We start from the raw sequence: 18610 nt of genomic DNA, 5'->3' as shown, positions 1-18610 counted from the left end.
TTAAAAAGTAATGAAAGTTTAAGATGAAGTTAAATGTCAACAAAAACATGACCAGTCAACCTCTCTTGATATCTTCTCTTTAGTTGTTCAAACACACAAATATTTTCAAGACTGACTTTGACCGTGACATGAATGTCATAGTGTATGAAATATGCAAAAATGGTACTAAAGAAATTGCTTATTGAAAAACATTCAAGGGAAGTCTTGAAAGTATATGAAGAAAATCGTGTGAATTCAGGTTAACATGCTGAAATCTTCAAAGTGTCGGAGTGACCTTGAAAATTATGTGAAGGTCACCAAATTAGATGAAGCTTGGTGTCAAATATGAAAAAAATCCAGTGAATGTTTTTTGCGATATCTTGCTGACTATCTTAACATGCAATTTAACATGCTAGATCTTCAAAGTGTCTTTGTGACCTTGAAAATTAAGTGAAGGTCACCAAAATTGACTGGGCCTTGCACTTTCCCTAGATGAAGCTTGGTGTCAAATATGAAGAAAGTCCAGTGAATGGTTCTTGAGATATCTCGCTGACCATTTTAACATTCAGGTTAACATACTGAAATCTTCAAAGTGTCGCTGTGACCTTGAAAATTAAGTGAAGGTCACTAAAATCGACTGGGCGCTGTGCCTTCCCGAGATAAAGCTTGGTGTTGAATAAGAAGAAAATTCAGTGAACGGTTCTTAAGATAGCTTAACATGCAATTTAACATGCTGAATCTTCAAAGTGTCTTTGTTACCTTGAAAATTAAGTGAAGGTCACCAAAATCGACTGGGCCCTGCGCCTTCCCTAGATAAAGCTTGGTGTGGAATATGAAGAAAATCTAGTGAGCGGTTCTTGAGATATCTCGCTGACAAGAGTAAAACGTTAAAGTCCCCTTGTGACCTTGAAATGAAGGTCAAGGTCACCAAACCTGACTGGGACCTTTCTTATACTGTGATGAACCTAGGTACCAAATATTAATTAGATATTCTAATTCGTACGTATACGTACGGACTGACAGAGCCTAATCCTATATCCCCTGCTTCGCGCTAAACGCGAGGCGGGGGATAGAAAGAGTTGAGTTGTGTCAGAAACAGAGGTTACACACTCCAGGTTACTACAGTTTCTGATTACCTTGAGGCGTTCGCGTAGACTGTCTCGCTCTGTGGTGAGGCGACGGAGGTCAGCGATGACATCGTCCCGCTCGTTCTCCGCCCGTCGGAGGAGGGCCTGAGCTGCGAGGGAAGGTTTGGGGGATTTGGGAGAGATGACCAGCTCCCTCCTCAGTCGCATCAGCTCATCACGCGTCTCCTCATACATGCCGTTGAGTTTGTCCCGCTCAGATGTCAGCACCTTCACATTGGCCTGGATCTGTCAACAAACATAATGTTGATGCTTTTACAAAGCGAGAGTCACCAGGAGATGACAGATCCCCCGGCCTGGAGCAATTGGAGTTTGGCCACTAATTTTGGTTCAATGTCATTGGATGCCTTCAGTTCAGTGTTTTTCAACTTTCTAATCATCAAAAGGTGCTACATTGATCAGCATAGCAAGTTTCATCCAGAAATATTCAACAGTTTAGGAGTTCTGCTTTGGAAATGAGAAATACAGGACAAACAGACGGATATGCTGACCAGTACATCCTCCCATTTCTCAACTAGGGGATACTGAATAAAGGCTGTAGTATGGCTTTGTGCAATGAAACGATTAGTCAAGACATCAGAATTATGGAACCGAACATGGACTTCACAGATGTTGCCATATGGAAGCTCGTCTCTGTCATGAGAAGGAAAGGGTTAAACCACAAGGCTATGCCACAGGGCCACCAAGGAACCATATCTGATGCAGTATATAACAAATCTGAGATGTCTGATACTATTTCATTGCTCAGCCCCAGCAAAAATAAAGTTTGAGATGACTGTAAATATCAGATTCATTTAGGGTTTCTTCAGGCAGTTATAACTCCTGCTTATCGTGTAATACTAAAACTATTTATATGTGCCTGGATATGTCCTACCTCGGCCATATGTCTCTCGAACTTGTCAAGGAGTCCCTTCAGCTCATCCCTCTCCCGAGTCAGACGACTGATCTCCGCCTCCTCCACGATACTCTTGGTGGGTGAGGCTCTGACCGGCGTCGCTGACCTCTTGAGGACCTTGAGGGCCTCGTACTCCCTCTTGTAGTAGTCCTTCTCCTCCTCCAGGACCCGCATGATGGTCTCGTACTGCACGATGCTCTGTACAACACAGTCAGGCAGTCATAGTAGGAGGTACAACACATACCATCAGCATCTCAGTAGTTGGCAGCAAGTGTCTATGGATCGTTCACCTCACTGATTGCTATCAAATCACCAAGCTGAATCTTTTTGGATTGTCAATGGCCTGCTATTTCATCAGAAATTAACAAGGGTGTGATAGAAACACATACTGATGGGCATGAATAAGATAACAGATAAAACTGCCTTCAAATTGATATCTGATCAGAGGTGGATTGCCACAGTGGTAACCTTAGCAACAAATTATAACCTTATGTTTTCCAACAGTAACTCTTCACAAATGTCTTATGTCGTTGACTGGAAACATTTTTTGAAAGTGTACCAATACACTTCCTACTTCTTTGTTCCTTAATTTCTTTTGAATAAAATTTATGTAGATGCTGTCTCTAACCTTCTTGTCTGATCTTGATGGCGTTGCCTCCCTGACTGGGCTACCTGCGCGGGATGAGGGTCGAGACCTGACGGGGCTGCGGGGTCGGGGAGCATCACCACGGAGCAGGCGTTGTAACGACTCAGCCTGCTCCCGGTAGTAATCTCTCTCCTCCTCCACACTGCGGATAAATGCATCCAACTTGCTCGGGATCTTGCCCTTCTTCACTGGACCATTCTTTCGCTTCAGACGCTCGATCTCCAGGACTAACTCCTTCTCTGTATCCCAAAATAGAAGGACCCCAGTTAACAAATAAGATGTCTAATTTTTCTGTACTAGTATCTTTCTAAGGTATTCATTTAAAACAAAGTTTGGAAGAATTATATCAGTGTGGGTAGTCCTTGTAACTATAACACAATTGTCCCAATGGGTCCGGATCTCACCGTTGGCAGTCATCTTGTTGCATCGCTGACTGAGACGTCGCTTCTCCTCCTCGATGCGGTCAAGCAGACCCTCCAAACGAATGTTCTCATTCTCCTTTGAAGAAAACCTGATCTTCATCTCAGAAAGCTCCTTCGACATACGTTTTGTTTCCTAGACACAAGAGGAAATATTCAGAAAATGTCTTCAGAAAAAAGTAGTTCTTCAAACTATTTTATGTGATTAATAAATTGAATATCTAAATTCTTTTAAAGATATGGTTGCAAATACCGAAGCAGTTTCTCAAAAGCAAGGTGTCTTTAACTAGTGGCTAGATTTACAACTACATTCAATGAACACTGGAATAGTCACAAGAGACAACAGTTTAGAATCAAAAGGAAATCATAATTAAAGATATACAACTTAGACAGTGTGACAAAGTGCAAACACACCAAACAACACAAAGTGCTTATAAGTGCTTACTAGAATATTGGACTTTTACAAATCTCCATGTCATTATTTTTAAACTGTTTGTTGTAAAGGTGTTGAGAAATTAAGATATCATCATTATCATCTTAGCCTCATTAAATGATCATCATTAAATTTTAGTGAACAAATGGCACTTTTTCAAAATTTGATTTTATGAATGTCAAATTAAAGTTTTAATTTTATCTTCACAGATAAACATTTTTCAAAATTTTGTTTACACATTTACAAAAAGCCTGAATGATATATTTCATCTGCCGTCTTCATCTGAGGTAATCAATAATTCAAATATTTGGAATCAAACCTCTGATTTCGTACTTAGCAACTAAATTCAACAAAACTTTAACATGCATTAGGGCTGTTCAATTCTTTATATTTGATTACAAACTCCAACAGATAGACAAAGTGATCTCACATTTAAGCAAGTTTCCCAATTAAAAAATCTAATATTTTCAGTGAAATTACTCATTCCAATAATTTTCTTGTTATCTAAATTGTTTTCCTGGTCCTTTGTTAGAATTACTTAATTTAGACATTCAGGCTTGCTACATAGTTCTTGATAGAGTATTTTAAGCAATGAATAATTTTTGGACAATTAATTTTTACCTTGAGTTGATGAATTCTATCAACACAATATCATTACAAATTTCATCAGTATTAATTTTTCTATGCAGTTTTCTAAGCAAGAATATATCAGACTATACAAAACTAGAATTTTAAGAGAAATTTATAAAAAGAAAACGGATTGTATATTTTTTTCCAGTGTTAGATTAGTATGACTATGGAGATCGTCTACATTCACTATTCACTGGCCGACCAGCTGGGACAGTGGGTGCACCTACAGTTTTGTACTGGGCCACGGTCATGTCGAGTCCCTCCAGCTCAAACCGAGACTTCTCCAGCTCCTCCTGCAGGCGACACAGTGTGTGAGTGAGGGAACTATACAAGCACTACAGTGAGGAGTGATAACATTCTACGTATAGAAAACATCTCCGTCATGTGACTACGATTTAGGTGGAAGGATCTAACACAGGTACTGGAGGAACAAGAATATCTAACTAGTCTTGACATTACTACAGAAAAGCAGTGTGATAAAACAGAAAAAAAAGTACAAGTGAGACTTGACTTTCAATGCTGTTTTGATCATTGTTTCGGTCACAGCAAGGCGGCTTGATATAAGATGAAAGTCTGCAATTACATGTCACTGTGGTAAAGCTGGCCAGCACAGGTAAGAATATCGAACCAGTGGATGCTGGACAATAAGGGTCATAACTCTGCCAGACCCGTCACTACAATGCCATCTATGATCTCATGATAGAAATACACAGTGATAGACTACAACATATCTACAATGGCACCACAAACATACCAGAAACTATCTGAGTCAGGCAGACTATATATTAGCTATAAACTATCGACATTCATAGCTAAACTGTATGTAAAACATGAACTATAACTACTGAACAGTAGATAAATTCATACAAGAAAGAGACAAAGTGACGAACTGTTTCCATGCACAATGAAGACAAAACATTGAAAGTTTGTAGACTTGATTGAGTGAATATTTTCAGCAATATTCCAGCTACATCAAGGAGACTTGTGTACAATCAAATCTGTGACTGAAAAAACAACAACCAATAGTCCCTGTCATCACACACGATGCCACATCATCGTCCATGATAACCTGACCTCATCTGGTCGATATCTAAAAGTTGAGAGAACTACAGGAAGATACATATAGTAACAATTCAATGAAATATGTCAAATGGTCTATAACCATCAAACACATTTTATATCTGTACCGAAACTAAATTCCGTTCATGTTATTCACAAAGACAGAAAACCTATATTTTCGGCAATTTTCTTTAAGTTTTGCAACCTCAGCACTATGACTACATCTCCGTCGCCAACATATTACTATAGTCCTAACCCTGACATCACCTCTGTCACCCAAACCCTGGCGTACATCCTTACCTTCGCCTCGAACATCTCCCGGTCAGCAGTCTTGACGACCTTCTCCTTGTCCCCCTGGATACGTTTGGCGATGCGGTCCACATCCTGAAGCTCTGCTTCCAAGTCACGGATCTGAGACTGACGTTTCATCAGTTTCGAGTCGGCATCTGAGATCTTGTAGTTAGAACTATGCAGCTTCCTCTCCAGGTCTCGGTTCTTGTTACTCAAGAAGTCCACCTACGCAGGCAGGATTAATTGTTAACACACAGTCTTCACCTTCCATGATACGTGAAAACAATCATGACTATACTAAACTGGAGCTAATTGATGATGTAATGCTTCATCTCATGAAATGAAATATTTTGCAGCTGGGATGTACAAGTATAGCCTTGTTTGGTTGGCATACATGGCTTATCACAGCCCACGTGCAAAGCAAAGAGCAAAGGCTGATATAATTGTAGAAGACTTATTCTGGGTTGCTGGGAATTGTAAAAGCAGACTGATGTCTCATTTCACAGATAAACTGTTTCACTCTACAATATCACTGAGCTGATAGTATGGAGAATTAAGGGTGAGCTGCACTGAAATGGGAGTCTAACGTTACAGTGAAGGTTACAGCACTTCATGATGTGCATTCATGTACAGTGAAACCTGTCTAAACCGGCACCCCATGGGACCGAAATAAAATGCCGGTTTTGACAAGGTGCCGGATTAGACAGTGGCGATCATTTTCGAACATAGCTGCCATTTACACTCGCCAATCTCTTTATTCCTGATTATCTAGCGTGCCAAGAGAGCGTATTGGATTAAGGGACCTTGATTGGACTGCTCATATCCATGCCGGTTTAGACAGTGTTAATTACAGTTAAAATTGCTTGTTGGGACTGGAAAGTCGTGCCAGAATACGGAATAGACAGGTGCTGGATTAGACAATGTTTTAATGATCATAATATCGTTGTAAAATGGCGGGACCAAAATTTTATGCCGGTTTTGACAGTGTGTCGGATTAGACAGGTGCCGGTGTTAGCAGGTTTCACTGTATTTGTATACATGTGAGAGTGCCTGTAAAGAATGGATTTATAGTGCTAGCCCACTGATATACCATGCCACTGCTTAACATGAATGCTTAACTAGACAAACTATACTGATTCCATGCCGACTGGTCCTTGTCAATTTCTTAATGCTGAGCACCAGGCAGGGTAACAAGCACCATCTTTCAACATCTGTATGCCTAGCTGTGGACCAAACGACCAACCTCCCACTCTCAAAGCTGGTACACCATCCACAACACCACAGTGGAGGTCAGTACAATGTATGACACTACCAGCAATGTTCCAGCTAGGTCCACCCCGAGTGGGATTCAAATATTCATGGAGTCAAATACAACTCTTCTGTGTCGCTCTCATTTTTACCACTGACCTCCCACACTACTCATGAGCGTACATCACCAACCAGATCTTCTTGATAGTCACTATGTAGTATGTATAGTCAAAGCACAAATCCCAGTTCTCATATTGTATGTCTGACTGACTGACTGACTGACTGAGTTTTGGTTTTACGCTTTTAGCAATATTCCAGCAATATCACAGGGGACACCAGAAATGGGCTTCACACATAGTACCCATGTGGGGATTCGAACCCGGGTCTTCGGCATGACGAGCCAATGCTTTCACCACTAGACTACCCCACCGCCCCTCATATTGTATGTACTACGACAGACAAATAATTACAGTTTTACAGGGTATACGAGTATGGGAAAGGGTGTGACCCACCTGTATGTTGAGGTGGGAGATCATCCGCTCGTTGGCGCGGTTGCGCGACTCGAGGGCCACCACATCGGCCGGGCGGCCGCCATCCAACATCCTGCTCATCCTCTCTATTTCCTCATCTCTTCCTTCAACCTGAAACACAAAATTACGACATTAGTCACTGTACAGCACCAAGACACTGCATCAAAGGTAGCTGCTGAAAAAATTTCCATTCCGTCTAGCTCTTATTGTAATACTATGGTCTTAAAGGAAACAATACTAGACTTTCTGAAAATTCCTCCCTCACTGGTGCCTTGTCTTGTTTCTATCAGAATCAGGTTCAGTAGAGTAATTGTCGAACATGTGCACAACATGTATTTGATCATCACTGTGCAGTGAGTCCATAATTATCAGATGAAGGACAAAGTCTTACAAGGTTCCAGGTGGTATCCAGCTTTCTACAGTTTTTAGAACTAACATTGGATCATTATTGAACTCTGTGCCACTTGAATTGTGTACTGATCACACCTTGCACGGGAAATCAATGTGAACTGACCGTATCACAATAATCACCATATCTCATCTGTGCCTCGTGTCAATACACACAACCTCTTCCTTGGGTCTCAGTTTCCAGTTGATTACACTACTGGGCACTATCAATTACTTCCTGGGTATGAACTTGGAATCTGAGTAAGACATTGACAGGGCCAGTGCTTGTATAATATGGCACAAGGAACAAACGTGGTGAGGAATGCTGACGGGCCAGTACTTCTCAAGTACGTCACAAGGAACAAACGTGGTGAGGAATGCTGATGGGCCAGTACTTCTCAAGTACGGCACAAGGAACAAACGTGGTGAGGAATGCTGATGGGCCAGTACTTCTCAAGTACGGCACAAGGAACAAACGTGGTGAGGAATGCTGACGGGCCAATGCTTCTGTAGTTCAGCACAAGGAACGAAAGGGATGAAGAATGCTGATTGGCCAGTACTTTTCAAGTACGGCACAAGGAACAAATGTGGTGAGGAATGCTGACGGGCCAGTGCTTCTGTAGATCGGCACAAGGAACAAAAGGGATGAAGAATGCTGATGGGCCAGTACTTCTCAAATACGCCACAAGGAACAAACGTGGTGAGGAATGCTGACGGGCCAGTACTTCGAATTCTCAAGTACGTCACAAGGAACGAAAGGGATGAAGGATGCTGATGGGCCAGTACTTCTGTAGTATGACGGATGGAACAAGGCTGTTGAGAGATATTGACGGGGTAGTACTTCTGTAGGTTGTGGCACACAGAGTGAGAGTGTTGAGGGACTGACAGTGGTCAGTGTTCTGTAGTACAGCAGAAGGGGCAAACATCGAGAGGGATATTGACAGGGGGTAGTACTTCTGTAGTATGGCATGCATGAAGCCCACATGTTGAGTGATCGTATGATCATATCAGCTGGTCAGAAATCTGATTGTTTCTGGTGCGAGGGCAACAGACAACTCCAGCACAGAACACAACAGAATGGAGTAACAGGCTGGTCCATAGTTAAACTGGGACCTCTGGTGGTCTGGGCTATGGGATCAGGACTCCATATCTATAAAGGTACAGGTCATTGTTGATCTGTGACAATATAAATATCGCTGGTGACCCCCACTGGGGTCAAGATAATCTAACATTGTGTAAATACTTGACTATTTTATGTGAACTTCATGGATATCAGAAGAAATGATGCATACAATTTCACAAGATATAATCAGAAAAGCAACACCATCTATTTGACAGCAGATGCAGATTAAAACTATAATGGAAGATAATCCCTGACCTGAGGGAAAACCTTTCTCTACCACCACTACCATGATACATGCTTCCACCATCTGATGCACAACACGGAACCGAGATAAATTTACTACCATCAGTGAGGTGTGCAAAACACAAAGCTCGTCTTTTGTCCATGTGTGAAATACAATGGGCCATTGATTGGCTGATCGTCAGCTTGATCAACCGGTTACAAAATCACAAAATCAATCTTAACAACTTCTCCGGCACTGTACGTATGGCTTCACGCTATCAAACTCAGCATGAACATTTCAGCATCAGCACCTAGTTTCATAACATCACAGATTTAAGAGACAATAATGAAAAAATAACTCCACATTCACCTGAATATTATTGTTTAGCCTGGATATGGAAAAGCCATATCACACTATCAGTTTCTACAACTAATCCCATTTTGTACAGGTGAAGCTATTGTCAGGCTAGTTGTAGTGAATTCTTTTACAACCTCAGGTTATAAATAAATCAATACTGGGAACTTTCTGCAGCACGCATTCACTGGGCACACAGAGGGAGCAAGACCGTAAACATGGTAACTGCAATATCAATATTCTATACAAAGTAGTGCAAGAAAAGACTTTTTGCCATTCACAAAAACAACTTGGGTAATTATAGGAGCATGGCATGTTGATCTACAGATTCCTATACAAGGAGGCTTGCTGCATTAACTTCAGAAAGCATCTAGACAGAGTGAGTATGTTTTTACGAAGCTTTCAGCAATATTCCAGGAATATCATCGCAGGGACACCAGAAATGGGCTTTACACATTGTACCCATGTGGGGAATCGAACCCGAGCCATCGGTGTGATGAGCGAATGCTTTAACCAATGGGCTACCCCACCACCCTTAAAACATCTTAACAATTAGTATGAGAGGAAATTAGGTAGTTTGAGAGACACAAACCCTTTACTTACAGCACAATATTGTGGCAACCAATTCAAACTATTTATGTACCCATAAATGTAGCATTTATGAATTAACTGCTTTACTCACCAACTGTGAGTTAAGCTGACTTTAGGTGATGGAAACTTCATATTTCAGCTAAGTTACTTACAAACTTCTTTTTGTGCTCGTAGTTGACAATGATACAAAAACTATGGCTTCACAAGTCTGAATCATTGCAAGTCACAGACAGCCTTCATTACAAGTTGAATTCCTTCTACATGCATAATTTACATGTTTTTATTTTGTATAAAGTGTGATAGAAATGCATTGGGTATTTTTCACTGCGATAAATCAGTAACAGTAAGAATAGCTGACTACTGGCTTCAGTACTTTTTTGTCTATTATAATTAAGTACTTATTTTACAAATATACACAACACAATGGCAATCTACAAATCCCTTTTGACAAGGTCTTGCTATTTGTTGAAAAATATGCTACCACAAACATTACTAAATAAGAATATGGACTTCAATCAACCAGCTTAATTCCTCGGCTATAGATGGTAATTGATACACAGGTTGTCATGCAGTACAGCATGTCACAATCATGTCCTACATCGTACCATGACAAACAAACAACCATCTTACAACTGCTACATTCCTCATTATCGTATTAGAACTAACCGATTTCGTTCTAGGACCACCAATATCCTGTAGTCAGCTGTGCTCTCAGGTTCCTGTCATGCCTACTCAAACGGAACAGCCAACCTGCACTCGACTCCGGAGTTCCTTACCTCCCTGATTAGAGAGCAAGTCTGGACACATCACAACACGTACTTGAAAATACTATGGAGAAAGGAGTGGAGCCGTTACATTCACTCAGCTTGCTTACAGACATGCATTGATCAGACCAAAGATGTCTCCAGTTACATATAGAACGACTGGCAACTTATTTAAAGACTATTCATTCAAGAAAAAAAAAAGGCTAAGAGAAGTCATTGATTTTTCCGGAAATATTTTTTTCTTACAATCTATGGGAGATTAGGAACTTTAGCTTTAAATATTCAGTAAGAAGATCACACTGAAATATTATCTATATAATATTCATACCAGATATTCACAGACACTGTAATGCTTTTTCGTCTGAACCTAAACCATGTAAAGAACATCTGATACACTTACATCAAAGTCAAAGTTGCAGGGAAAATATTTGCCACTTGTTTACTTGTTTGAGAAACTGAGTGTTTGTTTAAGATATACATATAATGCTTATGGTCAGAAGATACAATAATAATATATATGACAGACATTTTGTCCAAGAAATATAGAAATCTTATCTAAATATGCATATCTACAAAGACTATAATATATAATACCCCACAACTTCAAAGCTGACAATCTACACTTGCCCAATCATTCTAGACTCAGTATTAACTCCTTTTTTAATTCATTCTCTTGGGTCTTGAAGACAGACTTTCAATATGCCAGGGTATAAGTTAGCATTACAAAGATGAGTCGAATATAAATTCTTTCTTCCTGCAGTTAAGTCAAACAAAACTACAATAACATGTTCATTGGAAACATTGCAAACATCTTCAATGAAACATACTTACTCTTCTCCTCAAACATATACGAAAGTTTCCACCAATGTCACAAGTCAATTAATGCAAAGCAATAACTTTGTGACAAGAGTTCCTCCACATCACAAGTATCATCTAATACCCTGGCACCAAACCCCTGACTTACATGGCTGACTAAAGCTGTACACTGTGAGGTAATACTGGGATTTGTCCCCGACAGTACACCTGCTGTAGGCGGTAGAACCTGCCCAACTCCTGTCTGCCGATCAATCTGGCGTGAACAACTAAGACCATTTACTGACTTGTGTACAATAGTGTGACATAACACACACCGCAAGTATCAAGCGTGGCTCAGACGTCTTGTAAAGCCTGCGTCCACCTACTTGCCAAACATTCAATGAAGTACTTAACAATGATTGTGAGATAATTCACAACTGGCAAATAGTGGTTGTTGTTAGGGTACAGTCATATTAATAAGATTTCTTATATTTAGGGCTTGACTTTTAAGTAGCAAACAGTTCCTCAGTTAGCAAAGGACAGAAAAAATTATGCATCAACAAATATACTCCCATTAACACCACAAATATGCATATACTCTGAACTCAAGACAACCTACAAAACTAGAAAACAATCTGTCAAATTCAAGACAAGCAAAACCACAAACAACCTGGCTATATTTGGAAAAATAACTGGATATATTATGGCTCAGATCTAAGTGATTTTGTTCAAAGTGAATAATCTTCAAAATGGGAAAACCCCCAAAACAACCCATTTCAACTTCAATCAACTTTAACTACCTCCATTAGACTCAATAAATCAGTGCTTGTGCAGATGTTTGAAATGCAAACTTGAAGTAATGAATAAGATTGCCACAGCCAAGTCAATAATTCCAACTGTTATACCCCAACTGACAGTATATTCATGTGTATTTCTGCCACATTGGCTCAACTTGCATTACGCATGACGCAAACACAAATTCGATCAAACCATATAAATCTCCACTCTAAATTGGCAATATTTGTTGAAGGACTCACAGGTATGGATAATACTGTAAATGACATAGGCAACACAACAAAATGTAAATCAAACTCTGTGTTAATACAGTATATCAATATTGACAACAATATTTGAAAGCCTGTTTCAACAATTGCTATCAAGATGAAAGCAGACGTCAACCTCACTGTCCCAGGGGGCAATATCCTTGGGCACAAATCACTCCACCGTGTGTAACATTGTGTGGACTACACACACATGGATGTGTGGATCTACAACTACATAATTCATGTCCCTCAATAGAACAGGTGTTCCTTGCCGGCGTTTACTCGTTCCAAACCAAAAGCATATATCCTCTGTCAGTGGTATTCTGACTGCCGACAGAGAGACACTGCATTAATGTTTACAGTGGTTACCAAATTTCATGTGGACTTTTTCCAAATTTAGGTCCTGCCATGTATCAAGTTCAGCAAAGATTCTGCAAATAATTGTCTGGAGCAGACAATCCAGTGATTGACACCATGAGCATCAACACAAGTTATTGAACCTGACCAACAAATCCCTTTTGTCATCTACAACAAGCTCAGGGAGCTGGAGACTTTTCCTTACCCTGATTCCCCATGACCCGTTAAGGTCCGGGTTAGAATATTGATATTCAGTAACCCATGCTTGTCGTAAGAGGCGACTAACGGGATCGGGTGGTCAGACTTCGCTGACTTGGTTGACTCATGTCATCGGTTCCCAATTGCGCAAATCGATGCTCATGTTGTTGATCACTGGATTGTCTGGTCCAGACTTGATTATTTACAGCCCACTGACATACAGCTGGAATATTGCTGAGTGCGGCGTAAAACTAAACTCACTCAATGATTCCCCTTGGATGCAGCCCTGAGACTTGAAGGGTTTCAAACTACCATTCACATACCAAAATCAGTATCGAAAAGGTTTGAGTCTGTAACTGAAAGTGTTTTAGTCCACAGCAAAAGTGATTGTGTCTGTCCGGAAAGTAATGAGACTGTACGGAAAGGTTTGAGACCAGGTTTGAGTCTGTTTGAGCTTGTGCTGGCAACACCAAATATGGGCTCAGCTCTCTGTATCCTTATGGGAAACAAACCTGGCATGTCACAAACCAACACCTTACCCACAATGCACTATCACTCCTGAGTATACTATTAGTACCAAGAACTATATGCCTAGAGTCAAGCTATGTGATTGGTGATCTCGCAGAGCAATAACCATGCTTTGTATCCACTTGACAAAGAGATAACCTTTAAACACATGACTGCAAGATACTTTCATCATCAAAATGACATCGATGAATAAACAGCATCAACAAAAAGAGCCAGTGATGCTGGAAGACAATCACACCATGACTTGTGATGTGAAGAATTTGTAAACAAAGTCTTGTGACTTTGATCTATCAGATGGCAGTATTTTGATGTGTTCTTGTTTATTAAAGGCCTCTATCAAGTGGTGGTTTTATATGTTGTGACATTCAGTTACATCAAGAGACTGCTTCCTGGCAAGGGTGGTTTCATGGTGTACAAGAGCCATAGACAAACACAGTACACAAGTGAATATACAAACCCTAACATGTTTATCCTTTTTATAATAAACTGAAGATCAACTGATGGTTGCTGCAGAGTGGGTTTTACACCACTTTTAGCAATATTCCAGCAATATCACAGCAGGGGACACCAGAAATGGGTTTCACATATTGTACCTGTGTGAGGAATCGAACATCGCTCTTTGGTCTTTGGCGTGACAAGCAAACACTTTAACCACTAGGCTACCCCACCGCCAGCTGCTGCAGAGTGATAAGCACCGACTTGCTACACACTTCAGCTGGTCCTCACATTTACTTATTTCCATCTGCATAACTTCCACAGCGTTAGTCTTATTTTTCTGAATTAATACACGCAGAAGTCTCAAAGCATCCATGTAGCAAAAACAATATCCCCAGTTCAAACAACATTTATAATGGAAACCTGTCTAAACTCAATTTGAAACAACAGCCTTATCACAAACCCAATAGATTGACTAGTTGGTCTTTTAAAGAACTCTCCCTAACTCGATCTGCCTTTCATGTCAAGTACACATCGGATAAGTTACAACAATTTATCAACAAGAGCCACAAACATTGCTCTCACATCCTAACCCTCAAGTACAACCCGGCGATCTCAAGGCTCCATGGGACTCCTCCAGCACTGTAATCAATAGGCAGGTAAGTCCACCCTGTCTCCAGGATCGATGCACTAGTAGTTATCCTTTCAGCACCCGGCTTTTATCTTACAAAACTGCGACACGGCACGACACTGTGGACACTTCCACGGATAAACTGTCTCAATAATTAATTCATCTGTTCTGGGGACTGGTATTGATTTGAAATATGTTCAATCTATTATTGACAGAAAAGGGTTAAATAGGATCAGATAAAAACACACCACATCTTGAGTTGGGAAAGTGTTGAGTCAGCAGGAATGAAGGTATACCAGCAACTCATCCCGACCAGGATTCTTTAAACAGTATACCTGGTTAGAACTGTTTCATTAGCCCTGTTTGCCAGAGGGCAATGTTTAGATGATTGTTGTAAAATATAAGGATAAAGATTATTGTAAAATATCAGGATACTTAAAGCAATACCAGATAGTTAGCCCTGGTTATTAGTAGGGACAGTTTTGACACAGACTATGTATGGTTTTACAACGTATATCACTATTCCTGCCGTAATTATCTTCACACATTGTATCCATGTGGGGAATTGAACTGACAGCTATGACATAACTTTGGTATAGGCTTTTACTACCCCACTTCCCATACTAGAAATTAGGGCATAATTGATTTTTTTACATCCCTTCTCCAACTTGTCTTACAGATGTAAATCAAAGCTATGCCCTAAAAATATAGACATAACATATTTTTAAAAGTCAGGATTAACCTTTCATCACCTGGGTCCACAGACAACCCTGAATTTCCACAACTAATCACCATTGTTTAACAGGATGTGTGTATTGCTATACTTTCCTCTGAATGCAACAATGCTGCATTAAAACTAAAGGTAACTAATTTGACTAACAGCTCAATATACACCTGCTTAGTATTCACCTGATGATGAAACCAACAGTAGCCCAGAAACTGCGTTACACATCATCACTCCAGCTCAGTAACATAGCTAACTGCAATAGCATGAAGTTGTTCTCATCAAGTCATATGCTTGCTTATGTAATCATCAACTTCTGGACAATCAAACAGGAAAAGAAGTTGTGATCCATAAATGTTTCATATCTTCATGGAGAAAAAAAGGAGAACTTAAACACAAAACTCTTCAGAAAATAAACCTGTACTTAACATGACTGACAAAGTCATTATCCAGAATCCCCAGACAAGTAAATATTCACTCAGGCTAGTAGACACATGTAATAAGTCATGAGGGTCCATTCTACTGCAGAGAATACATGTTCGGGGCAGTATGCTAGCCCCATGTACAATCAGAACGTATTCCACTTAAGTATTACTGTTCCTTCCTAGTCGACATACCTACAAGTTGAACTGCTTGAAGTCTACAGCAGACAGACCCACGTACCTGGTGATAGCCCCCAACTGAAGTACCTTGTATTGTATGTGAACAACCAACCTGGGAACACCTGCATTACCTACTTAATTAGTACAGATTACCTGCCACTAATGTACATAACAGTTACCTTAACGAGCCCCACAGTAAATATACTAACCAATTAGGTGTTGCAGTGATATCAATTGTATCATTAGGTGGCTAATCCTGTTCGGTAGTTAAGTGGGCACATTAGACATGGCACTACATCTCCTTATTATCTACCTTGCTGGATAACTATTCAGTTAGCATTGAGAATTGTCTGCCAAAATTCCTCATCAGTTTGGATTAATTGACTCCATTGATTTTCTAATGAATCATTTAAAGATTAGAAACTACAAATTTTCTCCAACCCAGATGCTTGATGGGCAAGAAGTAGCCCAGAAACGTTGTGTTGTAAATAAAAAGAAGTTGTAAATCCATATCATACATTGTCATATTTTGCCAACCCTTCAGTATTTTACACAGTAAAACACAGAAGACCTTTAAAAATAATTGGAAATACATGTGTGAAACTGGAACAGATTACTGGCTGTTGAGCAACTTAAAGACTGTGACTTCAGCAAGCACAGGTAGCCTATATTGTAGTCTCTGTGTCTGTAAAATACCTGTAAAACCAGTCACAAAAACAAAAGCATATTGTTATAACTAATAACATTTGACAGTCCTAAACAAAATCATTACAAAGTTGGAGTAAAATGTCAAATGAAAAGTTACTGGAATAATCTATTGTAACATACTTCCAACCCTATCTCTAAAATCTGTTCTTTATGAACTCCAGCGATATAGGTATTGGGAAATATATCATTATTGACATTCTGATATTCAATTGGTCATCCATACCGGGTTGTATAAACAGTTGTATCTTTATCACCTTATGTGTGGACTTGAGATAAGGGGGTAATAAATCAAGCCCCTACCAGCCCCTTCCTTATCAACCTCGGGCTCTCCAGTGTAATGCAGTAGATTGCACTGCTATCTTGGCACAATATTACCTGACAAAATATTTTAAATTTTAAAATCTGGAACAATATGACGTTTCTAACCTCAATATATTTTAATAAACAAATTACTGGAAAAATGCATTTTGTAAAAAGAAAACAGATATAGGTCTTATAGTTTATCTTTTGGAATCTTAAATATTATATACTACTGAAAATATGTTAAAGACCACCAAATTCTTTCAAAATACTAAATTTAATCTGGAATGCCATGATAGATGAACTTCATTAAAATGAATTTATTGAGTGGTTTTTAACTTATTTTGAGTGGTATAGTTTTCAATAAATACCATATTATGCATTATTTATGTGTGATATTTAAACTTGTAATTTCTTCATCGAACCATTGCTATATGGCTGAAATTGATGTATCGTTAATTTTAACTCACTCTTTATCTAGCCTTTAAGACAAGTGATAAAGTTCTTGACTTTACATTATCAGGCACGTAATCCTCTGTTCATTATTAACCAGTCTAAACGTACATCGGCCGATAGCGGCAATTTTCACCTGCACAGACACTAATACCCAGAGGGCATCAATGTAATTACAGGACAACAACTGATCTCGTTATCACCAAACAGCTTTGTTTCATCTACTGTTCCAATCATGCCAACAGACACAACTGGCAATTACTGCCACAGAAGTAGTCACACAACGAAAACCCAGTCAACACGCGAGTCCGGGATGAGTCGACTGTCAATACCTGTCAACTGGTCAATACCGACAATAGCACCACGGGGGAGATACGACTGTTATACTAACCTCAGAGATAACGGCTGGTCATGAGTTGGATGAGCCGTGACAGTTTAAATACACTTGTTCCACACCAACAATTTCTTCAGACAAGCTTTGACTCGTGATAGTATCTGCAAACACTCTAAGCTACATTCACTTGAGCTTCGCGCCAATTCAGGACTTCAAATCAACCAGCCCATGTGTCAAGTCCGAACATGCTAGTCAATTGCCGGGTGTAGGTTCATGTAATCTACAGCAGTACAAGAAGCTATTGATGTTATTAACCTAACCCAGCAGTGTGTGCACCTTAGTCTGGCTCAGAACACAGAATACAGAAACTTGCAAAATTGTACTCTGGTGAAATTATAGTAAATATGATTATTGACCCACCTGAATGAAAGAAGTATCCGTGTGAGGTGTGCTGGTCCTCTGTCGTCCACTGACTGGTGACCCTTGTAAAGCAGTGAAGGAGATTTGTTTTAGCCTCCCCTGCAGACCAACACGCTAGGTACACCCGAGTCTGATCACAATATACCTCCACCTTTGTTGTCACATAACCCCAGATAATGCCTAATTAATTCAATTCTTTCTCTGACTGACAGCCGGTTCAATTACCTTGGCCCCGCCTCCATGGATTTTCAGCCAATCAGAGGGAGCCAGGCTCACTTGCTCACTGACCCAGCAGATTGGAATTTGACCTCTCACGGTTGCTAAGCTTTTAGCGTACATGGCAACAGGTGAGTGGACTGGCTGTG

The 18610-nt window shown here is 39.9% G+C and overlaps 1 protein-coding gene across 1 annotated transcript in view; it reads right to left on the bottom strand.

Annotated features, from left to right (window-relative positions):
- Positions 1–18610, bottom strand: part of LOC124269415 (centrosomal protein of 135 kDa-like) — a 50334-nt gene that overhangs the window by 8915 nt on the left and 22809 nt on the right. The window contains 7 exon segments of the mRNA XM_046704422.1: positions 1116–1352; positions 1999–2217; positions 2648–2904; positions 3070–3220; positions 4375–4440; positions 5507–5722; positions 7258–7386. Coding sequence (XP_046560378.1) covers positions 1116–1352; positions 1999–2217; positions 2648–2904; positions 3070–3220; positions 4375–4440; positions 5507–5722; positions 7258–7386 — 1275 coding nt within the window.

This window comes from Haliotis rubra, unplaced genomic scaffold (assembly GCF_003918875.1).
Source record: "Haliotis rubra isolate DU_JTF1 unplaced genomic scaffold, ASM391887v1 Scf1448, whole genome shotgun sequence".
NCBI classification, from domain to species: Eukaryota; Metazoa; Mollusca; class Gastropoda; order Lepetellida; family Haliotidae; genus Haliotis; species Haliotis rubra.
The sequence above is the reverse complement of the archived record's forward strand: the minus strand, read 5'-3'. Positions and strand labels throughout refer to the sequence as shown.